The sequence below is a fragment of the Meles meles genome, chromosome 3, assembly GCF_922984935.1.
Source record: "Meles meles chromosome 3, mMelMel3.1 paternal haplotype, whole genome shotgun sequence".
Lineage (NCBI taxonomy): Eukaryota > Metazoa > Chordata > Mammalia > Carnivora > Mustelidae > Meles > Meles meles.
The window spans coordinates 113,544,130-113,570,809 of record NC_060068.1 but is presented as its reverse complement, the minus strand read 5'-3'; the positions used below and the strand labels follow the sequence as shown (position 1 = coordinate 113,570,809).

The following is a 26,680-nucleotide window of genomic DNA, read 5'->3' as shown; positions in this document are numbered from 1 at the left end:
TCAGGCAAACTAACTCCTGAACTGCATTATTAATTTACTTCCTAAAATTTCAAGTTGCTTGGAGGATATAAATCCAGTTGCAGTTCAAAATTTCTATCTGTCAGAGTAAATGGAATTATAAATAGCTACTGTGTAAGTTAAAAGGACCTTGAGGGGGTTATCTTAGGTATTGTATATTTAGAACAAGTAAAATCACATGCAGAAGGGAGACTCAGAATGTCTAATGTAGAGCTGATACATAAAATAGGCCTTTAAAGTTGCACAGAGTTCAAATATCAACACTAGAAGAAAAGAATTTAAACCTCAGAACTGGTAAAGAATATAAAATAATCTGGCTCGGTAAAATCAAGGGTGCACAGATAAAAAGACTTAAAATGTAGGTGAGGGACCTGAACATATGAGGAATTACTTTGATAGGAAATACTTTAGTTCATTGACAAAAAGAGAAATATTCATCTAATTTAGTTTAAAAACAATCTTTGGCCACAAAAAATGGACTAGAAAAAAATACCAGAACTAAAATTATCTAGCTATTACAACAGATGAGGCAAGATTAAATGAGGCCATTTTTAAATGGGGAGTGACAAAGGAATGGTGAAGAGAGAGGGACTATAGGGAATATGTGTATTGCCACAATTAGTGACCTAGATGACTTCAGCAATGAATGGACATCTTGGTCAGGGAATTCAAGGAAAAGAGAGAGGGAGTCCACATACACACCAGAGTTCATAAGCTTGGGTGACTGGAGATAGCATTCTCATGAGTCTTAATATGAAAACAGAAAAGTGAGAAGGAAGCCTGATTTTTGCTTGGGTTAGTGCCACAAAATGAGCAGAATCTAAAATATAAATTTCTAAGTTCTAAGAGCAGACATTCAAGACACAGAAACAGACAGAAGTTGTTGTGAATTGCTGTTATTTGGGAATGAAGAAAATCCTTAAACCTTGAAGAAGATAAATTCTTTTAAGTCTTACTGTGTCTTCCAGATTTCTTTCAAATTCCTCCAGAAATCGAGTCATAGCAGGATCACCTTCAAAATCATTAAAATGATTATTTACCCATAATAACACAATCCGTGTTACCTGTGGAAACATGAAGGAGGCAGCATACAGTTATGAGAGGCTTTCTTTCTGCTGAGTATATTCCAAAAGCATATCCAAAAACCACAAGGGGGAACAGAGTTTTATGGCTAATCCCTTTACCCACACCCTATCCTGCATGCAAAAGGTTCATTCTAACAGAGAGGCATGGTTTAGTTTGACCTTTTGTTTCCTGGGGGACACAAGCAAGCAGAGAGGGCCAAGAGTATACCCTCAGTGAAAAAAAAACCCGCTAAGCTGTAAGAAATACATAGGATGTATACCTCAGAAAGTATTCTAAAATGTGAGCTTCTAAGGGTAGGCAATCATATCAAAAGTGTTTATATAGTCGAGCACGTGTTTAACCCTAAGTCTTAACATAAGCACACCTGAACTTACCATATTATAAATACTGTGACTTTTCAAAGTTGTAAAGTGATTAGCTTACTTCACGTCACAGATTAAAAGAAAAGTTAATGGAAGCTGAACTGAATCATACACCTAACAATGGAAGTAATTTAAGTTATATATAAACTGAGGTAGAATACACATAAAAGACAACATTTAAGCCACTTTAAGGTGCAGAGCTCAGTGACATTTAGCACCTTCACAATGGTGTGCAACTATCATTACTACCTAGTTCCAGAACACTTTTATCACCCCAAAAGGAAACCCCATTCCAATTATGGAGTCACCTCACCTTCTGTCCTTTCTCTCAGCAGCCACTAATATGCTTTTCTGTCTCTCTGTATTATGTCTGTTGGATATTTCACATAAAATGTGACCTTTCATGTCTGGCTTTTTTCACTTAGCATTATGTGTTCAAGGTTCATCCATGTTGTGGCATGTACTACTTTCCCTTTAATGGCTCAAAGACATTTCATTACATGGCTATACCACACTTTGTTCCCCATTCATCAGTTTATGGACATAAGGGTTGTCTCTACATTTTGGCTATTGTCAATAGTGCTAGGAACATCTATATCTAAGTTTCTGTTTGTATACCTGTTTTCAGTTCTTATGAATAAACACCTAGGAGGAGAAGTGCTGGGCTATCTGGTAATTCTATGTTTTACTTTTTGAAGAAATGCCGAACTGTTTTCCAGAGCACGAGTAACATTTTATGTTACTACCAACAATGTATGGGAATGTCATTTTCTCCACATCCACATCTTTGGTGATGGTTGTTACTTCCTTTCCTTTTTAAAAGCCATCCTAGTAGGTGTGAAGTAGAATCTCACTGTGGTCTTGATTTGCATTTTCCTATGAATAATGGTGTTAAACATCTTTTTCATGTGTTTGCTAGCCATTTATGTATCTTCTTTGGAAAAATAGTCTATTCAAGTCTTTTGCCCATTTTTATGTTGTCTTTTTGCTGTTGAACTGTAAGGGTTCTTTATACATTCTGGATCCTAGACCCTTATCAGATATAAGATTTACAAATATATTTTACCTATTCAATATGAGGTCTTTTCTCTCAATTTAAGGCTTTAATTTTGATGAAGTTTATCTGGTTTTTTTTTTTCCTTTGTTGTTTGTGCTTTGGATAACATATCTAAGAAACTACTGCCAAATCCAAGGTCTTTTTTTTAAGTTTTAAAAGAAGAGGTTTTATTTTAGTAAAAACAGCATTTATCATTGTAAAAGATTTAAACAATACACATGAATACAAAAAGTTTAATAAGGTCATGATTTTTAACTGCTTCTTTTAAGAGTTTTATAGTCTTAGCTCCTGTATTTAGGATCTCTGACTCATTTTGAGTTAATTTTGTGTATAGGGTAAGGTAAGGGTCCAATTTCATTCTTTTGCATGTGAATATCTAGTTGTCTCTCACTCAAAGTTTTGCTCATTCTTCAGCATGCCGTTATCTCCTCAGCAACTGAGGTAACTACATATAATTCCAAAGAGGACAGGGAGGCAAGCCTTTGGTTTAAACACTTTAGTTTCCTTAACAATGGAATTCCCAAGTCCAGGTACATTTAATTTATTTTTCTTAAGATATAACTCAGGGGGCGCCTGCGTGGCTCAGTGGGTTGAGTCCTCTGCCTTTGGCTCAGGTCGTGATCCCAGGGTCCTGGGATCGAGCCCTGCATCAGGCTCTCTGCGTAGCAGGGAGCCTGCTTCCTCCTCTCTCTCTGCCTGCCTCTCTGCCTACTTGTGATCTCTGTCTGTCAAATAAATAAATAAAATCTTAAAAAAAAAAAAAGATGTAACTCAGATGATGGATATTGGGGAGGGTATGTGTTGTGGTGAATGCTATGTACTGTGTAAGAATGATGAATCACAGACCTGTACCCCTTAAACAAATAATACATTGTATGTTAATAATAATAAAAAAAAAGGTACAACTCAGAAAGACATACCAAGCAATTATGAGCCTACTTTTATTTTTCTTAAAATAAGTAACTTCAAGTTTTTTGCTGAGGTATTGCTAGTCTTTCCACAGAAAGTACAAATATCCCATGAAATAAGGTAAGATAATTTAAATTAGTAATGTTTAATGTAAAAAAAAAACAAACCCCAAAACAAAAAACAAAACTCAAATGTAGATTTAAAATAAGTCACAACAGAGAGATATTAAAACAAGTATCTCAAAAAGACTGTTTCAAAATGATTATAAAATCTTTAATTCAAAAATTAACATATTTCTATTTTGGGACTTACAAACAATCTTAAGCTCCCCTAAAAATAATTGACCTGATGAATATTCTTTCTAAACTATTAAGTTTTAAATGTTTTACTGATCTCCTTCAAAAACAAACATTTTGATAAAGTTCAAAAATATTCTTATGCAGCTATCATGTTTTCTGAGTTTACAGCTATACCACAGTCTATTTCAGTTTTTTTTATTTTTTATTAAAGATTTTATTTACTTATTTGACAGACAGAGATCACAAGTAGGCCAAGGGCAGGCAGAGAGAGAAAAGGAAGTAGGCTCCCTGCCGGGCAGAGAGCCTGATGCGGGGCTCAATCCCAGGACCCTGGGATCATGACCTTGAGCCGAAGGCAGAGGCTTTAACCCACTGAGCCACCCAGGCGCCCCCCCTATCTCAGTTTTTAACTTTAAAGGCTTATATCAACTTTATAACATGTTTTTTCCTCAAAAGTAACTAAGTAGATCTATGTTTTTTAGGTGAAGTAAATTTTGTTATCAAAATAAATATTTATCAACTGTAAAAGGTTTTATGAATTTATAGGTTAAAATAACTTCCATGCCCTTCATATTTATAAAACCAACCTTATCCCGTAAGTTGTCAATTTTAAACCATTCCAATAGTTTGATCCCAACATCCAAAGGACTCTGAAGAAATGTCCTGTAAGTTAGTAGGAAATCTTCTATATAAGTTGGGTCCACAATAGAATGTTCTTCTATTAAATGCATGATGAGACGCTCAGGTGTTGCCTAAAAATCCAAGGACAGAAAAGATGATAAACAAATAGCTGAAGAAACAAAGAACTCTACTAATTACTTTCCTTTGTAGTCACTCTATTACACAATTCCTCAAAGCAGAGTTTCACTGTTAAAATACTTAGCAGTGGGAGAAGGTAGTCCTTTACAGACTGCAGTCCACCAGCACCCAGAAGTTGAAGAAGAGAAAAGGCAGAGGAATGAAAATACCTAACAGCATTTACTCAGTTTTATCTGTTTTAATTGTCATTTTATCCTGGCAGGGCTTTTGAAATTCAGTGATTTACCCCTGTTGGGACTTTTTCTGTCATTTTTCCACAGTTGGTAGAGGTGGGGAGATGATGTCTTAAGCCACTAGATAGAAGTTAGAGTTAAACTTAAAAAACAAAACAAAACAAAACCTTCCCTCCAAATTTAATCATCTTCAAATCTCTTCTGCCCCAGGCTACAGGAGCAGTGCACCAGTTTAAGACAGTGTGTTTTGCTGTTCTTACTTCCTAGAAAAGAAGTTTCTTTTTCTACAGTTTCTCCATGCTAGTTCACCATTCTGAGAGGAACCAGAAGTTCTATATATAGTTTTTACATTAATTCAGAGTTTTAACTGCTTGCCTGTCTCCAGATTTATAAAAAGAAATGTAAACAACATTTATCTACTGCTCTAGCTTTAAGCTTTTGAATCAGTGTTAAAATTTATTATCTTTGCAGCCTTTTCAAAAGTGTGGAGATAAACCATATGCTAAACCAAATATAAAAAGCAACTGCTGTCCATAACATCAAATTTCAATTCACCCAATTTCACTGATGAGAATAACTGTACGGTAAACATACATCAATATGAACAATGTTATCTAAGAATTTAAAGAAAGGTATATACATCATTTCTCTAGAATGAAGCAAAGTAAGGTTTTTCATATAACATTTAAGGGATGAGGCAACCACAGGTGCATTCCTATTCTTCCACCCTCTAAAACAATCTAAGTCAAATAGTACGAAGTTGAGCTTAACTTTCACAAGCCAATCTTGAGTTGAGGTCTTTAAATCTGGTTCTTAGATCATATGTATAGTTAAGTTGGGAGAGGAACTCTTCACCATTTTAAAGAAAGGCCATTATTCTGACTGGCTAAAGCACTAAGGCAGGATACCTGCAGAGACTAAGCCATATATTCAAAACTGTATTTAAAGGTGAGCCCACAGTCGTGCAGAAGCATGTCACCAGAGCACCTGGGGGACTCATTTGGTTAAGCAACTGCCTCAGGTTGTGATCCTTGAGTCCTGGGATCCAGGCCTGCATTGGGCTCCCTGCTGGGCAGGGCGTCTGCTTCTCCCTCTGACTCTCCCCCTTCTCATGCGCTCTCTCTCTCTCTTTCAAATAAATAAATAAAATCTTAAAAAAAAAAAAAAAAAAAGGCAGCAGCATGTCACCAAAGGGCTCACTAGTATTCAACCAGGTGGGATTCTGGGAGACAGGGTGAGCAGAGCTGGTAGGCAAAGGAGATGAATGGAATGGTGACACTGGCATGATAGAGACTGGTTACAATGAGCAAGCAAGTAAATACAGAGAGCATAACAAGAGCCACTCCTGGAGAAGGCAGTTACAAATACGAAAAAAGACAGGAAAAACTGTGGTATAGCACCGGAACTGGGAATGCTGGTATGAACTCATGAGTATTACAAGTGGATGGAATCATATACAAAGTTATAGGTGCATATGCATTTACTGTAAATATACATTTAATATAAATATACTATACAGTATAGTAAATACATATACATCTTTCCTTGCAGTGTCTGATCAAAGGCTCTAAAAGAAGTAACACCCAAGTAGAATGAAAGCCTAGGTGCCAAGATCTTGGGTGGTGGTGGTGGTCATTGTAAGAAGATTTTATTTAGGGGCGCCTGGGTGGCTCAGTGGTTTAAGCCACTGCCTTCGGCTCAGGTCATGATCTCAGGGTCCTGGGATCGAGTCCCGCATCGGGCTCTCTGCTCGGCAGGGAGCCTGCTTCCCTCTCACTCTCTCTGCTTGCCCCTCTGCCTACTTGTGATCTCTCTCTGTCAAATAAATAAATAAAATCTTTAAAAAAAAAAAAAAGATTTTATTCATTCATTTGAGTGAGCGAGAGAGCAAGAGAGAGAGACACCACTGGTGTGGCGGGGCGGGGGGGGGGGGCAACAGGAGGGAGAGAAACAGACTACCCAGGGAGCCTGACTTAGGGCTCGATCCCAGCATCCTGGGATCAGGACCCGAGCCAAAAGCAGATGCTTAGCCGAATGAACCACGCAGGCACCCCTAAAAGATTTTATTTTTATGGAATCTCTCCACCCAATTGAGGCTCAAACCCACAAAGATCAAGAGTAGCATGGTCCACCAACTCATCCAGCCAGAGCACCCCCAACAGATCTTAGTTTTTAAATGCTATTCTCCATTAGGAGGATCTAGGGCTCTCTGGAGAAATGGCTGATTCCAGAGCTGAAACAGGAAAAGCACAAGATGAGCCTGAACATCATGTTTTGCCAGATAATAAGAAAGCTTTCAAAAAAGAATGGGGACATATCAAAAGGATACAGGAGTCAACCTTATGAAGGTCTCCTTGGCCAAATCTGGGACAACTTGACCACTGGAACAATGATAGAGAGTACAACACAAAAATCCAAGGCAGTATAACTGAACTAATGGGAGAAAAGGGAATTTTCATCCTTAGAGAAAAAGATAATAAATGTTAAAAAAAAAAAAAGGTGGGGGGGGACAGAAAATCACCATTTCAGGCAGGAGTCAATGGAAGACTGGAGGACAGAAGTTAGCAGAACATACAGACACTATGCCAAAACATCTCTCCTCCAAACACTTAACAATTACAAATGGTATAGTGGTGACTTGATAGTGAAGAAATCTGACAGACATCAACATGACCAGATGATTACAGTAGATTTTACCAATGGTGGGAGAGATAGGTTGACATTACATGTTCCCTAACACAATGCACAGAGAAGAACAGGACATCATTTCTGTGGAATTCCTACCAGAAAAGCATGAGGTGTGTCTGCTCATGAGGAAACATTGGAAAGATCCACACTGAGGATGACACTACAGAATAAAAGGTGTGTTCTTTAAAACTGCTGAGAATATGGACAGAAAAAAACTGTTCCAAGAGCAGACTCAAGTGACATATGACACTGTGTTCCTGGTGAGATGCTGGGTGAGAAAGGACAAAGGACAAAGGACAAGGAGCAGACTCAAGTGACATACGCTACTGTGTTCCTGGTGAGATGCTGGGTGAGAAAGGACAAAAGCCATTGCTGAGGTAGTTGGTGAAAATCTAAATAAGGTCTGTGGGCTGAATGGTTGTACTGTATCAATTTTTATTTCCCAACTTGAAGGGTTCCATGGTGTTTCTGTAGGACAGTGTTGTTTTTAGGAAATACACAATGGATTATTCAGGAGTGATGCATCACACTTGCAGACTGTTCTCAAATGATTCAGAGAAAGACGGTGACAGTGGAGAAACTTCAGTGAAATGCCAACAAGCAGTCAGGGATTCAGAGTGAGGGAGCTCAGTACTGTTCTTGCAACTATTCTCTAAGGTTGTAATTACTTAAAAATAGAGAGTCAAAAAAACATGAGCTCTCATAAAAAAAGTCTGTGCAATCTACCCATATGTTTATCTTTTCTAAATCCAAAGCTTATTTTATCAGTTTAGGAAAAGAAAAAGTGTTGCAGAATAGCCTGACTCCTGAGGGAAAATGGATCTGACATTAGCCCTTCACACTATTAAATAAGTTCATGCATTTGTAATGAATAACAACACATTTACTTACTTTGCAACCAAGATTAGGTTGAAAAGAGAAATGGTTATATGTTTTTATTTCCTCTATTTCAACTATAATTTCTCTATCTTACAATCTAGAGATCTTCCAAGAGACAGGGTATTGGGGGAGGGGAAGGAGGGAGACAAGGGGGCAAGTGGATAAAGGGTAGGGGAGAGGGAGCTAGAGAAAACAGTATGGGGATTAGTATTCAGACTCTACAATGTGCTAAGGCTTTTGATTTACCTCATTTAGCCCTAATAAAACCTTGACATATCATTTTCAGATAAGAAAACTGAGGTTCAGAGAAGATAATGCCTATTTCAATGCCATAAATATCCAGTAACCATTCTGCATCTTCATCTACCATTCTTCATACTTTTGTGATTAGTCCTTTCATTTTCTGTTTTGTTTCTAAATACTGCTGCTATTTTTTAAGTTTCAAAAGTTTTTATTTAAATTTCAATTAGTTAACAAACAGTGTAATATTAGTTTCAGGTGTACAATTCAGGGATTCATCACTTATATACAAAACCCAGTGTGCATTGTCAACAAGTGCCCTCCTTAATACCCATCTCCCCCACCACCTCCCATGCAGCAACCTCAGTTTGTTCTCTACAGTTAAGAGTCTGTTTCTTGGTTTCCATCCCACCCAATGTCCATTTGTTTTCTTTCTTAAATTCAGATAGGAGTGAAACCATATGGTATTTTTTTTCTCTGACTGACTTATTGCTGTGTTTGATGAAATCAACTGCCATTATCAATGGATCATAAAATAAATTTGAAAAGGAACACTTTAACCATTGTATTCTAAAATAATATCCTACCCATACGAATATTAAATGCCAATGTCATGCTTATTAAAATGTGTAAAAACCAATGTAGAAAAAAGCAAAAGAACACATTTGCTCAGATTCTAAAATTAGTGAATAATCTTGCACTGCATAAAAAGTGGTTCAAAGCCTTATAAATAAGAAAGTTTTATTCTATCAGTGACTAGAATAATAAATGAAACCACCCACCTTGATTACAATGTGTCCTTTCCTGGTTCCACTCCGATCTAGTTCACGGTGCTCATGCACCATAACAATTTCTCCCTCTTCCTCAACTTTATGGGTATTTTTCTCCACATGATTTAAAATTCTCCAATAATCCTGCTGGGCTATGCAGACAAACTGTCCGAGAATAACATGGGGACAGTTAATGAACCTGTAGTACATAAATATATCACTGTGCACCAAGGCAGAACACAAAGGTAAGAAATCGAGTGGCATCAGTTCTTTTTTATCCAGTCCCTTTAACCCTTAACAAAAACCAAGGTGAAATAAATAATTCACATACAAAGACGCAAAAGAGGTTAAAATCCTTTTGAATTCTGCTCTAAAAGGAGAAGTGAGCATCTACTCTCAAAATGGACACTAAGCAAAGAAAACATGAAGCAGGAGTAAGTTAGAAACAAACAGAACTCAGAAGTTCCTATTTTTTTCCTTTATTTAAAAAAAGGAAAAAAAAGGACTAAGCTGGCTATTACCCAATAGAGATTTAACAAGCCAACATTTCGTATAATCTCTTGTAAAAATTTGTACTTTGTTCAATTCCACAAATGTCTGAATCAGACATAAAATTTAGTTTCCTTTTATTAACTGTGAGCTTCTGAAAACTCCCAATTTTCAAATGAAGCTATTTTATTTTGAGGAAGAAAAAAACAGGCTCGGCCATTTTAAATCAACAACCAAGAATACAAGAGCAAAGAGATAAACTTACCTGACAATCATCTACTTTAGTCCTAACAACTCCATGCATGTACTGCTTATCCAGAGTGGGAGTAATTCCAAAACTATTTCCCATAAAGAGATTTTCAACTTTTCCATCTGGATGAGTGATTTCTACAGTGCCGTTTAAAATAACATACCATGAGTCAAGCTACAGAGAAAAAGACAGGTTTTAAGAATATTCTCAAAAAGATAGTTATACATTAACTTTGAAACATAATCAACACATGGAACTTGTATTTTAAAAAAGAAAAAGATCTGGTTATATTACTTTATATTCTGTCAGAAAACATCCTATGACTGTCTATGCAAACTAATAAAGCTTATTTTATTCTTTCTTCTTTTAGTCATGAAATGACATCAGGAGGACTTTCATAAATGACCAAATGAGAAAATTAGAGTAAAATGATGTAATAAACTATAAGCTCCTGAAATCTGCATCCAGACCCTGCCACATTGGGTGAGTGACTTTGGGCAAGTTATTTAATCTCTCAATGCCCCAGTCTCTTGATTTCTAAGCGGGCTTAACAAGAATACCTATGAGTTTAAACATACTAAGATACATACTGAGTGCTTAGAACAGTGCCTAGGACATGGTGGTAAACATTCAAAAGAAAAAAAAAAGATAGCTAGTAATTAATTCAGAAAGATTACTAAAACCCTGAATTTTAAGGCATAGTTGACAAAGTACTGAAAATTTCTCTTAATGTTAAGAAAATACTGCCTTCACTTATATAGCAACATATGATGCTTCTAGAAATTAACTCAATGTCTATCAGGGAAAGACCATTTACTCTCCTTTAGTATGCCTCTTATCAGCCTACAGTCTCAACAGTTTAAAGGTGATTCAAGGGAAATCTGGATTATCACTTCTGAAGGAGAATCAGTAGCAAAAATTTTTTTTTCAAAAGTGTGGCTTTTTTTTTTTTTTTTGGTTATTTCAAATATGAAATTCACTCACTGTGCAATTTGTGGATAACATAAAATTACTTGAGAATAGGGACTGTGTCTAGTTTTTCCACCACTACACTCCCTGTATTTAGAATAGTACCCAGCACAAAGTAGGCAAACAATAAATTTTTACTGACAGAACTATGGAAAATTAAGAGAATATAAAAATTTGTGGAAAAGTTCTTCAAATGCCAGTTTATACAGTTGTTGGTTTAGTTTCTCCATGTTTATATTACTTTAAACTGCTAAAACAGCAGACTGTCTTGCCTTTTAAGAAAACTTAATACTAAATTCATTTGTTCATGAAACTTTTTTTCTTGAGTATATCCTACGTGCCAGATGTTTAGGATATGGGGAAAAACATGTAAATAAAGCTAAAGACAAGGCCTCTGCCTTCAAAGAGATACCATCAAATTTTAAAATAACTTGAATGCCTACATATTAGTTTTGCAGGCATATAATAATTACTTAACCACTGATTACTGAATTACATTTAGTCATTTCCAATTTTTATTACAAATATGTTGCAATGAACATCTTTTGGCATAACTGAGTTTTATATTATGTACTGAACAAAGACACTCATAATGAGTGAAACAAGATAGACTATTAATTCTTCAAGGCCCATGTTAAAAATTTCTACATGACTTTCCAGAAATGCTATTTATATTCCTTTTAGCAGTATATGACAATTCTCACTGACTGATATGTCAGCATTAATTTTTATCAGTTTGATAAGAAAAACTGAAGTAATTCCTAACAGCAGTAATTCCTCTGCATCCTCCCTTCACCCACACAAAGTTACCAGCCAAACATTTCTTAATATAGAACTGCCACCACATAAATGTCTCAACTGACAGGACTCCACCAGGAGGCACAGATATCAATACATTTTACTTCTTTTAATGTGTAACATAAAAAATGGATAAGGAGAGTAAGTAAATAACAAATATTTTAAATAATGACATAAATATACAAACAGAATGATTAGGAATTTTTTTAAAAACTACTACAATTTGAGAGAAGCAAATCTGGTTCAATGAACATTATTTATTGAACATCTATTCTCTACCAGTTCACTGCTGGGAAATAAAAATTAAGACAAAGTAAAGCGAAAACAAAAATAAAAACTTGCATCTTCGGAAACTGTAACAAACCCAAACTCAGCATTCATGTAAAAAAAAGTAAAGATTTACTAAGTTTATGGAAAATAAATCATTCTAAAAATTAGCTGCCACTCTAAATAATATGCAACATTAATACGCAAGCCTACTTCTTGCCCATCTTCAAGAATAATAGCTCCAGCCTGTTCGACAACTTCAAAAATCATCACTGTGCAGAGTTCTCTCCTTACAGACATGGTCATGTTTGCAAAAGCAGGGAGCTGGTGCATAAACTCCATTAATTGTTCTATCGAAAAAAAAAAAAAAAAAGAAATTTTGGTATAGACACCATTAAAGGCTACACTTTAAAGATTCAATAAAATCTAGAATTGAACACCTAATTTCCTAATCAACTTATGAATTTATGTTGTTAACACTTAGCAAACAAGGTACAAGATGACTGCTAGTTAAAGAAACACACACACACACACACACACAATGATTTAACAGATATTTCAGAATCACACACACAAAAATAGGCATATTGGAAGATACCAAGAATTCACAACCTCCAGAGAGTACCAGAAACCCAGAGACTGAAATGAGGCTAATTTTCCTACTCTGAGATATCATTCCATGGTAGTTAAGTTAGTGACATCTTTCCATCTAATAGATTAGCAAAAAAGTCTTTTGTCTAGTTCTTACTGGAATAGAGTTAAAAAAATATATTTCAACAATTAAGCAATGAAGGGTAACAAATTTGAATTCTTATTCCCAACTGTTGAATCAGCTGCAAGATAACTCTTTATAACCAACTAATGTTTATGACTGCCTGCCTTAGGCCAATATTACTGGTATAGTACATGAGTAATAAAGATAAATATTAAGGGAGAAACACATATACAAGCAGTCAGCTAAGAGATGTAAAATAACTCTAAGGTGCTATCTACCCAGATAACTGGGATATAATTATATTTCAATTTTTTAAAAACTGTGAAAAGAGCACAAGTATACAATTCTTTATCATTAAAAATGCACTTTCAGGGGCGCCTGGGCAGCTCAGTGGGTTAAGGCTCTGCCTTCAGCTCAGGTCATGATCTCAGGGTCCTGGGATCAAGCCCCGCATCAGGCTCTCTACTCAGCAGGGAACCTGCTTCCTCCTCTCTCTCTGCCTCTCTGCCTACTTGTGATTTCTGTCAAATAAATAAATAAAATCTTTAAAAAAAATGCACTTTCAGTTTCTGTCCAGATACTATTCATGAGTCTAAAATGTAAGTTAATGAACTGTATTATGTCATTAGAATGGCAAGGAATGTTCAAATATACTCATCTTTACTCACAGAGATTATGATTTTTGGTAGTAGCATCTTCTTCTCTGAATGACAGCTATATGGCTATTATGAAAGGGAAATCTAGGATAAAATCTTAATTGAATCATAACAATATATAATGACACTAAGGAATCCTGTTCTTAAAGAAAACATTAGCATCTTTAATATTATTCAACCCCCCCAAAGTGATGAGTTCCGTAAGAAACACAAAAAGGGAAAATTCATAAACTTTTATCAAAAAATTACATACACACACACACACACACACACACACACACACACACACAATTTATTTTTTCTTCCCCTCGAGCTAGACAAGTAAAAAGATGACTTTTGATAACATCTGGAAAATTTTTTAAAAGTTAGACATCAGACACTGTTGTACTGGATCTTAAATATCTTATGGACATGAAGAGGGAAACTACTTTAATGTTGTCACGCTTTTGTTTTATAACTGGGAGCAGCCAGAATATGAGGGCTATCTGCTTGTGACATCTACCACCCCAGTAATCACCAGTGTTGATTCAGATGATCTGCCTGGCTAAGCAGGCATCCCCTTCCCCGACTGTTTCATGTGCATCCCTATGCAAGCTGTGCGGTCAGTTTAAGATGAACTTTCCCTATAAAGGACAACTGTTATTTCGTCAACAGTATACCAATAGCTGTACTCCCCTGCTGTATCTTCCAAACCCTCAAATTGGGGTAGCTAGCCTCCAAAATGGCTCCAAATCTTGTTATTCATGATCCTGTACAACTCCCTCCCACATTATATCATGGTTATTCTGTGTGACACTCCTGAGACCAAATCATAAAAGATAATGTGGCATCTGCCTTACTCTCCCTTGGATTACTTGATTTGGGGGAAACCAACTGCCATGTTGTGAGATTATTAAAGAGCCTATGGAAAGGCCACAAAGCAGGAACTGAGGTCTTCTACTAAAAGCCATATGAGTAGCCACCTTGGAAACATATCCTCTAGCACAGCCCAGTGAAGCCTCAGGTAACTGTAACTCCTGCTCACATTCTGAATAAAACTTCATGAGAAACTGAGCCAGAACCACTCGGCTAGGGTAATAGTGAATACCTGACCCACAAAAGCTATGAGAAAATAAACACGTTATTTTAAGCCATTAAGCCTCAGGTATTTTGTTATGCAGCAAGAGGTTAACTATATATAAATTAAACTATAAAATTCTTATTGTGAACAGATATATATATTTTTTTTACCAATATCATCATCAGTTTTGTCTGCAGGTTCTTTCTCAAGACATTCTCGAACAAGATCTCGTCCCTGCAGTGGATCTGTTCGATCAATCTCTTCATCTTCCTCTTCTTCATCTTCAGAATCAACAGGTCCTTCTGGAAGACGTGTTAAATCTACATCTCCTACCTCACTTTCCGTAGCCTACAAAAAGAAATCTTGATCGATTATGTTATAAAAATTGTATGACACAGCCTGAATTAATCAAAACTACTCCTTCCTAACACTACAAAGACAGCCAACACTATGTTCTATCAGAAACAAAACAATATTTATAAAAGGCTTCTCTCTGCCCCAAAATACAGGCTCATGGTGACATCCAGATGATAAATCTGAGCCAGTAAGTTCACAAAATGGTCAAAAGATGTAAACACCTGGATTAATACTGGTTTTCCAAACAACACATTTATTTTTTAGAAGTGTAACAGCTCCTAAAACATGAAGTGCAGGAGATAGTTTAGCAACATTCATTTTATGAATATCTATTAGTCTGTGCTGGGTGTTGCAAATAAGATATTCTTTCACCACAAAGATTTAGAGTTCAGTAAGGTAGGCAACCGTGTAAATTAAGAACAAAAGTATAAAAATGAAAAGGATTAAAGCAGACCAATTGTGAAGTAATGAAAACATAATCATAACACCCCGATACCTTTTTGTTGAATCTAACTGTGCAAAGAAGAGCTGAGATTATTACAGCCACTGTCTAAAATAAGCTTATACTTGCAACCTCAACTTTGGAAATATACTGGTCTCATATATCTGTAAGGAACTAGCAGATTTTTCAGAAACTACAAATTTAAATGTCAATAATAGAAAATAATGAAATAATAAATAATTGGGACATATTGAAGTCAGCTCCAAGATGCCAGAGGACGACACAGACAAGTAAGACAGGGACACGCACCTGCAAGCAACTAGGTTCCTTGAGGCCAAAACTGCGTTTGCTTTCTGGCTACAAAACTTTAGGGTTTAAGTGGAGTCACTTCTGAATAATATAGCCTTAGAACCACAAACTTGCTATAGCAGGTTATTATTTCTTTTAAAAGAATAGTTTATATTTAAATGTATACATGCTAAAATGACTTTCAAAAACCTCATTTATTTACATACATGGATTTTAATCCAAGAAACTAGTGTTAAAAACACAAAAGCAATACTCTCTGCAACTTTCTCTATAGTTTATTTAATGTTTCAGACTAGAGAAGCTCACCCCCAGAGTAGCCTTTTTCCACTTTATCAAAAACTTAAGGACAATCTACTTTACATATGTGGGTTCTTAAACCACTGTCTTCAACATGATTTCAGGTTTTCATACCATGACCCAGACTATTTCAACACAGTTTCCAAACCTTTTAGATTGTATCTGATAAAAACATGGTTTTTATCTGATAAAAACAGCAAAAATAAGCAAGATTCAAGTCAGTTATGTGGACAACAGGCAAGGTTTATTGTCATCTGTGTGAGAAGTGAAGACATTTAAGAGGAAAATTCTTTAGACAGAAAGGAAATCATGGGTGGGGGTTGTGAGAAGGGTACTAAAGGAACTCTTTTAGAAATTTTTTTCTTTTTTTTAAGGTTTTATTTATTCATTTGACAGAGAGAGAGAGCGCGCACAAGGAGGAGGAGCAGCAGGCAGAGGAAGAAGGAGAAGTTGGATCCCCACTGAGTGGGTAAACTGACACAGGGCTCGAACTCAGGACCGCGGGATCATGATCTCAGGCAGATGCTTAAGGACTTGGCCACCCAGGCACCCTAGAGATCTTTTAAGGACATCTGCAAAGGAAAGACTATAGTCTATCCTTATAAATATCTTCTTTAACTGTACTTTTGTCAAAGTACGATAAAAAGAAAATGGATGAATATCATTTAGGGGAATATATTAAACTATTAAAATGTTAAAAGTATACAAGATATGTAAGGTGGCAAAATAAGAATTAAAAATAGGAGAAGAATAAATGAAACAAGATGGGATTGGGAGGGAGACAAACCATAAATGACTCTTAATCTCACAAAACAAACTGGGGGTTGCTGGAGGGAGGTGGGATTGGGAGAGGGGGAGCGGGCTATGGACATTGGGGAGGGGAGGCGAACCATAAGAGACTATGGACTCTGAAAAACAACCTGAGGGTTTTGAAGGGTCAGGGGTGGGAGGTTGGGGGAACAGGTGGTGGGTGATGGGGAGGGCACGTTTTGCATGGAGCACTGGGTGTTGTGCAAAAAGAATGAATACTGTTACGCTGAAAAAATTAATAAAAAGGGAAAAAAAAATAGTGAAGAAAGAGTAGCCAAAAGCATGCTAGGAATTTAAAAAGGATTTTGTAATTAAAAAATAAGTAAATAAAACAAGCTATGTAGAATCCAAGGTCTAATTCCTTGACTGAGCAAAGGCAAGTCAGGTCTTTTAAGGTGAAGGTAGATATAACAACCATCAAGACGAGAAGTCACTGCATGATATTTCTGAGGATGCAGTTTGTTGGCAGAGTTTAATTCTCTAACAACCGGGTAAGAATTTCTTTTTCTAATGTGGTATTCACAATGTCCAGCATACAATAAAAAATTACTAGATAGATGAAAGAGGGAAATGTGATGCATAACCAGGAGAAAAATCAATCAATATAAAGAGACCCAGGGATGAAAGAACTGAATTAGGAGACATGAACTCCCAACGTTATAAATAAGTTCTAAGATTTAAAAGAAAATACAAACATAAGCAGAGTGAAAATGGGAAATTTAAGTAAAGAAATGTAAGCAATAAGAGAAAACGTGAAGAAGGGCAATAAAAAGTACCCCAATTGAAGCAAAGAAAGAGTAAGGCCATAAAGAAAATTTAAAAGAGTCTGAGAGACTAATAAGATAACATCAACTGTTGTTACCAAAAAAATGTAGATCGACAGTTATGTCACATTTGTTAAGACATAGTACAAAGAAGATCATTCCTGTTCTTTTAATTACTTTAAATACATTAAGTACATTTAAATACATTTAAATACTTTAAATACATTAAGCCTAATATTAACCTTTAACTTTCAGTGCTTCTCTTTTTTGCATTCCTATTTTGAGTACTTCATTCAACCTTTTACATGTACCACTTAGGCCTTATGTTTCCTCTCTATCTCTTTGGCTGGGGCAAGAAGGCTATAAAATTAATCCTTCACAGTAATACTACCCAGAATAGTCCATTCCATATTCTCTGCAACAGGTCATGCAGTTTAATTAAAGGCTTATAAAGCCTTCTTTGCTCTGGATATAGTCAAGCTTTAATTGCTGGTGATCCTCTGCACTTTCCTGAGGAACAATATTGGTTTCTACTTTCAAGTATAACTAAAAAAAAAAAAAAAAAGAAAAAAGAAAAGAAAAAAATTCTAGATTACCTCCTAGGTGCCAGAGTGTGCTTAACTCAGCATGGAATACATAAATAAGAAACAAACCCTGCCTGTACAAATTTTCTATTCACGATCCACAGAAAAACTGCTGTGGGTTCCAAGACATTGAGAAATGATATGAAAATGTCATCAAGGTGAAACTGCAGATAGAAGAGCACAACCAAAACACAAGGCTAGGACAAAGCAAACATGTTCAGGGAATAACACATGCATTTTGTCATGGACCAGAATCTAGAATGTTCAAGTGGGGAACAGTGAAGCACTGAAACTTTTAAAATGCGTAAGGTCACATCATTCTTGTAATTTATCTCATGTGGGAGTTTAAAAAATGGGAGTAAGGGCACCTGGGTAGCTCAGTCCATTAAGTGACTGACTCTTGATTTCGGCTCAGCTCATCATCTCAGGGTTGTGAGATCCAGCCCTATGTTAAAAATGGGAGTAGCCAAAAGGTAAGTGAAATTCTGACCAGGACACAGATACTTCTGACAGAAATATTAAAGTAGAAGGAAACGTGGTATGACAAAGCTAGCTGAGGTGTCAAATGAACAACCTAGTGAAGATGTGGCACCAGTTATAGAGAGATTGGCAGTAGAGGTATGAATTAAGGATTTATGCTGCCATAGAGATAGTAACAGAAGCAATGGGATTTTTTAGCATGTTTTACTTCCCACATAGAAACTAAAAAAGATGACAGGGGATGAATATATATGCCTCAGGTTTCTAAAATACAAGTTAATGAAAAGATAAATGCTTTATTTCATAATATTCCAGCTCTTGCTGGTATAAACGGACTGAAATAAATAGAAGAAGTAGTCAGAAAGAAGCACTCCTTATTTATCTTGAGTACCCTTTGAGGATACATAAAATATCTGATCCAAGAACAATCTAACATCTTAATGTATAAATTTAGCTAAATTTTAAGCTAATCTGATTAGAAACATATTCATACCAAAAGATTACTTGCATTTTATCCAGACTGTGGTAAGTGGGTTTTTTTTTTTTTTTTTACAGTTTCCTTGAGAGCCAAGGACTTTTATTTTTAAACATGAAAACTCAAGGAGGAAATGCATAGCATATAAAATGGTGTCAATAATTTTCTTGTTAAGAACTGCTGTTCAAGTCTCTTCTCTCTTCCCTCAAACCTCCAAATTAAAAATACTTGCATTATTTCACAAGGCTTTGCTTATAGTGTGAGAAGCCATGGCCAGATTAGGCGTTTGCTGTTAAAATCTATGAAGTGCCAAAATTTGGATGACCAGACAAACTACCTCATCTGTCACTGGTCAAGGTATACATACACAGGCAACGTCCACCCGAACTAAATGGTGTATTCATAGCTTTGGAGTAAGTACTCCAAAGGAGGCCAGAGGTCAAGAGAAAGACTAAGGTTCAGTATTGATATTCCTCTTCCCTTTGTTATATAGTCTGAGGATGTGACTGGATAGACACACACTATTTGGTTGGTGTTTTTTACTCTGTTTTTTTTTTTTTTTTAAAGAGTTTTTAATTTGTTTATTTCAGAGAGAGAGAGAGAGAGAACAAGCAGGGGGTATGGCAGGGGGAATGGCAGAGGGAGAGGTGGAGGGAGAAGCAGGCTCAGGGCTAAGCAGGAAGCGCGATGCAGTGCTCCACCCCAGGATCCTGAGATCATGATCTCAGCTGAAGGCAGATGCTTAACCTACTAAGCCATACAGATATCCCCTTATCTGTGTTTAATTGTAAATCTTGATATTCTGCATTTGGGGGGATGTATCTTTTCAATCTGTTTTTATTCTGTTCTTATTTCTTTTACAATCTAGTAATTTTAACTTTAATCTTGTCCCGCAATTTTATTCAACTTTTATTTTTAACAGTACACTCTATTTACATCCTCCTTAAAATGTGTTAAATATAGAAATACTAATGTTCACTGAGAAAAAAAAATAAGAAAAGCTTAGGTAACATAATAAAAACTACCCACAAACTTACCACTAATAGAAAACATTACTATCATTTGGTCCTCTTTAATTCACATTTACATTCCATGTATACAAGTATAAAAAAACATGTAATTATGTATGTATGTGTATTTATTTAAGATATTGGTTTCTTCTGGGGCGCCTGGGTGGCTCAGTGGGTTAAAGCCTCTGCCTTCCTCAGGTCATGATCCCAGGGTCCTGGGATCAAGCCCCGCATCGGGCTCTCTGCTCCGCAGGAAGCCTGCCTCTCTGCCTACTTGTGATCTCTCTCTGTCAAATAAATAAATTATTAAAAAAAAAAAAAGATATTGGTTTCTTCTATTTCCAACTGTTTTTAACATAAATGGCTTCTATCCATTGGCTATTCACCTAAGCTTAACCTAAGCCCAGGTTTGAGGATTTTTACCTTCTTTGGCCACCCTTAAAATTTAAAATTTTTATCTTACCTTTTTATATTTTGACTTCAGTATTATAACTATCTCCTTTAAATTTCTGAATTCCTGTTTTGGTTCTAGATTTCATTATTTTTGCTTCTTTTATCTATTAAGTCCTCCTAAACTAATTAACACCAACTTTTATCTTATTGATTACTTAATTATGTCATGTTTAAACTACATGGCTCCCAAACCACCCTCCCTGCAAAACCCCAAACTGCATGACTCAATTTATGTGGCCTTCTGGAAAATGCAAAATTATGAAGGCAGAAAACAGATTAGTGGTTGTCAGGGTCTGAGGATCAAAAGATACTGACTATAAGGGGGCATACGGTACTTTCTGAGGTCATGGAAATGTTCTGTTTTCACGTAGGCTATACTGCTGAGGATGAATTTTATTCTATGTTAATTTTATCTCAGTTAACATAAAAATATAATAAAAACAAACACAACTAATGATGTAGGAAACAGAATGAACATAACTTGGTACTGGAAGTTATGCTCAAGAGAGAAGAGTCAATATTAACTTTCAGGTTTCTGGCTATGACATGTTGCCTTCACTTTGTAATGGAGGCAGTCCTGTAACATTTAGGACAGCTGGCAAGCTTACTAATCCACAGTTTATGCAACATTAAAATGACTCTTTAAAGGCAGAATGAGGGGCGCCTGGGTGGCTCAGTGGGTTAAGCTTCTACCTTCGGCTCAGGTCACAATCTCAGGGTCCTGGGATCAAGAACCACATCAGGCTCCTTGCTCAGCAGGGAGTCTGCTTCCCTCTCTCTCTCCCCCTGCCTGCCCCTCTGCCTGCTTGTGATTTCTGTCAAATAAATAAATAAATAAATAAATAAATAAAAAGGTAGTATGAGCTGTACAAAGTGTTAGTAAGGCAAGAAAACATGCAGAAGGTTGGAGCAGGGCTCCCATATACAAGGCCATAATTCTATAGCAGAAGACTTGCAACTACAGTAGGTGTGCTCCAGCCTCAGCCTCAGGTGGACAAACCAGTAGGAAGACATGCTATACACTATACAGACATGCTATAGATATTACATTAAGTACAGTGCTTCAGAAGCTTCTCCAGGATCTTGCAAAGACACCAGACCCTGCTGTGTATCGCCCATCTTCTGGTGCAGAGTAAAGCACTAACCTTTTGTACTTTCTCTTACAACCACCTAAGGCTCTGTTCCTTGCTCCAAAAAGGTGGTAATATCTGGTTTAGAAATGGATATACTAATGAGATGAGATACCCAGAACTTAACATAACCTCATCTCTGCTGCATGATTTCTCCTAGCAACGTCTAGACATTCCCACTATGAGAAACTACAGTCTCAACCCTGAACTTCATTAATCCAGGATCAATCTTCTCTAGGAAAAACAAAGAATCCAGAGGAGCTACAGCTCTACTTTGCCTTTTTGGTGTGTAAGCATCCTTATTTCTTCCACATGACAATTCCTTTGGGGAGGGGCACAATACCTAGAATGCAACACTCTGAGAGGCTCCAGAGTCAACGTATTTTTTAAGTGTACTTTTAAAAAATCACTTGTTCCATCTCCTACAAAATGGTGTACAGGAAGAATTCCTTGTTCTGTCTACTATAAAATGCTAAACAGGGATATGTAGACGGCCACAGCAATGACCTTTGTGGAGAAAAGCTATGCATAATCCAAAAATGGAGCCTTTTTTCCATTTTGTCTCTGCCTACAAACTTCCCTTGAAAGGAATGCCGATTTTCCTAAACCATCTGAGAAGAATTCAGTAGACCCACAGCCCAAAATGTTTTCCACGAGCAAAAATAACTCAGTTTCAAAAGACGAGTGATATGTGGTAGCCACCTGCCACCTGTCACTTAAACTGTGGCTGGTCTGAACGGAAATATACAGTAAGGTTATATTAAATTCTGCCTATGGGGACTCCCACACCCCCATACTGTGCCTGCACCCTCACATCCCTCTGCCTGGCACCTTGGGGCCAGGGCCACAGCCTGGGCTGGTGGACTCTTGCTGTTCCATCTTGTGCCCTGCTTGGCCTGCTACAGAGTCACCAAAGCAGGCAGTAGGAACGCTACAGTCCAAGTGGCTCTGGAAAGTCGGTTGTGGACTCAGGTCATCGGGCAATTCCACCACATCAACGATCAGCTCAAAGCCAAGCTCCGCAGAGGATCTCAGCTCCTCCATGGCACTGATCCACGAATAGGTCTGCCCAGTTACCATGGAACCACCAGCCACAACAAACCCAAGAGAATCCCCCAACATTCCACCTGGAACTCTACTAGCAACTGGCAGCCTAGAAAGACATGTAGGCTTTCTGAATGTTGGGGCAAGCCCTTCTCTCTCTCTCTCTCCCAAATAAATAAAATCTTTTTAAAAATATCAGCTAGTAAATTAACTTTGATACTAATTTTTACATGTGTATGTTTTCTTCGGACTTTTATTAAAATAATTTTATGCTGTCTTTGGAAGCCAGAATTTTAAAAATTTAACTCATAATTTTAAACCGTGTGCTGAAATGATAATATTTGGATATATTATGCTAAATAAACATTATTCAAATTAATTTTACCTGTTTCCTTTTTTTTAAGGGGTCTACTAGAAAATTCAACAGACCCTTTACAATAAAAAGCAATCATAACTATCTAGAATTTAAATGAAAACTTAAAAAAAGAAAAAGTTACTCTTTTCTTTAAGACTACTTACAAAACACTTAGTCCATTATAAAAAACACCCTTTTTGTAAGTCTAAGTTAACTTGTTTCAAGAACTATTTTTTAACAAAGCAAGTATTATATATAATGAATTCCCTTGGACTAAAGACATTAAAAAGAACATTATATTCATATATTCCTGAACCATATCTAATCACTCTCAAAAGATCGCTTCTTTAATTAAGCTTGCAAATTTAAAATAATAAGTAAAGTGTATTTTCCCAAAGACATTCTGCCTGAATTTCATACCCTTTAATTAAAAGATACGTGACCACCTAAAGCACACGCACGGATTATCTGGCAGAATAACAAAGCCACAGGCACAGCATACAAACTCCTAAGATATTACCTGATAGATATCAGATAAACTGCTGCTCCCAGAGTCACTGGCGATGCTACAACCAGACTGACTAGAAGACACATGAGTCACCTGTGGATGAGGGTTGTCTGTGATGTGCATCTTGGTAAGATCGGCCGGAAGCTGCAAAGAAAAATAACTTAAGGTATTCTAAATATCAAACACTACCTTTTAATCAGCGTTGGTGAGGAATGCATAGAATTACTGAATCACTACATTGTACACCTGAAGCACAGTACTGTATATTAACTACATTGGAATCAAAATACTTAAATTTTTTTAAATAAAAAAATGAGTTAACACGTTGTAACTTCTATAACAAATATTTGTTTTATGTAATTACTGTGCAACTTCATTCCTAACTTAAATTTTCCACTTTTTCAAAAAATCTTAGGAAATGATAAGAACCAAATTAGTACTTTGGCACTGTTACTCAAGCCTAGAGTGGAATTCCACTGTATAGATTTCAGGAGACATTTTCATTGGTAATGGTATTTCATTGGTATTTCAGAGTGTTGGCCTCTCTTTTTCTCCAAATGAAACTATCAGCTATTGCCACCTTCGACTGTTCCGAACACACTACACACACAAACCCACACAAACACACACCCCAACATACAATGGTTATTCATAAGAAAAAAAAAAAAGAAAAGCAGTATCTCCTGTTAAAGTACAGCATCTGGTAGCAAGACTTCGGAAAAGTTGATTGCATTCCAAACTTCAAAAACTCTGTAGAGCTCTTTTCACATGATATTGTAGTAGTATGTAGTTGACTCCTAAAAAATTTATTAGTAATTATGATGATTTAATTAATGTCTATGCTAGGAGCAGGGATACAAGAGACACAAGAAGGATATGACACTATCACACCATCTTTAGTATGGTCACACTTTTATAGGGGTGCAGGTTTTATAATATCATTCATACCAAAAATAAACCAGAACAATAATAACGAAAAACCTCACAAAATCAATGCTCTAAGAACTACAGTAGGAAATAAATGACTGCACTCCATAGTAGTGAGAGAGAGTTTTAAATAGGAGTCATGGTGATATATTTTCTAAATAATATCTCTGCAACTTGCCATGCAGGAACATTAAGAGAAATGAATTTACTTTTAAACAGAGGTTCTCATTGTTTTAGTGCAGGAGAATGCTGAAGATGAACATAGTAAAAACTAAATAAACCCTAAAGGAAAAATGGAGAAGTTCTTTTATCTTAAGAGTAGTCACTATATTTATAAAAACCAAACAGAGGGATGACTGGGTAACTCAGTCCATTAAGTGTCTGACTCATGATTTCAGCTCAAGTCATGATCTGAGGGTCAGGAGAATTAGCCCTGCATCAGGCTCCATGCTCAGCAGGGAGTCTGCTTAAGATTCTCTCTCCTTCTGACCCTTCCCTTCCCTTCCTAAAAACAAACTACACACAGAAATGACATCACACATTCCTCTGCCAATAAGGGTAGGTTATCTAACTCAGATAAATGTTGTAACTAAGATAAACAGAAAAGCTGGAATACACACACATAATCTGGCCTGTAAGGTTTTGCTGATTCTTTTTTTTTTTTTTTTTTAAGATTTTATTTATTTATTTGACAGAGAGATCACAAGCAGGCAAGAGAGGCAGGCAAAGAGAGGGAGGGGGAAGCAGGCAGCAGAGAGCTGGAGGCAGGGCTAAATCCCAGGACCCTGAGATCATGACCTGAACCAAAGGCAGAGGCTTAACCCACTGAGCTGCCCAGGTGCCCTGGTTTTGCTGATTCTTAAAGAGGGAGATGAAGAGACTCAGAGGCACTTCAACAGTCACTGGTTAAAAGAGACAGAAGTTATATTCCAAGGCCTAGAATGGAAAGACCATCCTTTGGACTGGGAGTCTGGAAAGAACATCATACTCTAGGAATGACTGTGATCCAAAAGTAAATTGATGCCTGTTTTAGAATCATCTAAATCCCTGATGTTGTATTAAGGTTATACAGGTTTACTAGTACTTCCAGTCAACTACTGGAAGCAAATAGGAATCCTTATCACAGGAAAAAAATCATACTAGGTCTCAAATTATTTAAAATATTTTGCATATACAAAACCTTGCTCAAAAACAGGCACACAAGAAGACAAGACAGCACTGATGAAAACTGAGAGAAATAATAAACTTTAGAAAAGAATGAAGAAACTTCAAACAACAGAATAATCAGATTATAAAATGACTGTTTTTAATATATATATAGCAAGGGTACGCAAATATTTTCTTTAAAGGACCAAAGAACAGGGGCGCCTGGGTGGCTCAGTGGATTAAGCCGCTGCCTTCGGCTCAGGTCATGATCTCAGGGTCCTGGGATCGAGCCCCACATCGGGCTCTCTGCTCTGCAGGAAGCCTGCTTCCTCCTCTCTCTCTGCCTGCCTCTCTGCCTACTTGTGATCTCTCTCTCTGTCAAATAAATAAATAAAATCTTTAAAAAAAAAAAAAATAAAATAAAGGACCAAAGAACATACATTTGATACTTGTGCAGGCAACATACAATCTCTGTAGATACTTCTGACTTTTTTTAAATAACCCTTTAAAAATGTAAAAATCATTCTTGGCTCACAGTTCACACAGCTCACTGGCCATATGTTTTCCAATATAGCAATACATGATACAGGCAACTGAACCCTGAAAAACACAGGTTTGACCTGTATGGCTCCACTTATGCCTGGGTCCAGTTACATGTGGATTCTTTTTAAATACACTACACTAAATATATTTTCCTTAGATTTTATTCATAATGTTATCTTTCCTCTAGCTTACTTTATTATAACAATACAGTATATAATACATATAACATACAAAATATATCTTTTTTTAATATTTTACAAAATATGTCTTAATTGACTATGTTATTGGTAAGGCTTCCAGTCAACAGTAGGCTATTAGTACTTAAGTTTTTGTGGACTCCAAAGTTACACATGGATTTTTTTTTTTTTTTTTTTCCAAGACCCCACTTATTTACTTGACAGAGAGATCACAAGTAGACAGAGAGGCAGGCAGAGAGAGAGGGGAAAGCAGGCTCCCTGCCGAGCAGAGAGCCCGATGCGGGACTCGATCCCAGGACCCTGAGATCATGACCTGGGCCGTAAGCAGCGGCTTAACCCACTGAG

At 36.5% G+C, this 26,680-nt stretch overlaps 1 protein-coding gene across 6 annotated transcripts in view; it reads right to left on the bottom strand.

Annotated features, from left to right (window-relative positions):
• RAPGEF6 (Rap guanine nucleotide exchange factor 6) overlaps positions 1-26,680 on the bottom strand; it is a 190,205-nt gene that overhangs the window by 66,339 nt on the left and 97,186 nt on the right. For all 6 annotated transcript variants that reach the window (XM_046000273.1, XM_046000274.1, XM_046000277.1 and 3 more), the window contains 7 exons: positions 23,535-23,666; positions 14,675-14,852; positions 12,287-12,423; positions 10,055-10,213; positions 9,313-9,465; positions 4,319-4,483; positions 975-1,082 (listed from right to left, as the gene is read on the bottom strand). In XM_046000273.1, the coding sequence (XP_045856229.1) occupies positions 975-1,082; positions 4,319-4,483; positions 9,313-9,465; positions 10,055-10,213; positions 12,287-12,423; positions 14,675-14,852; positions 23,535-23,666 (1,032 nt within the window). The remainder of the gene's footprint in view (positions 1-974; positions 1,083-4,318; positions 4,484-9,312; positions 9,466-10,054; positions 10,214-12,286; positions 12,424-14,674; positions 14,853-23,534; positions 23,667-26,680) is intronic.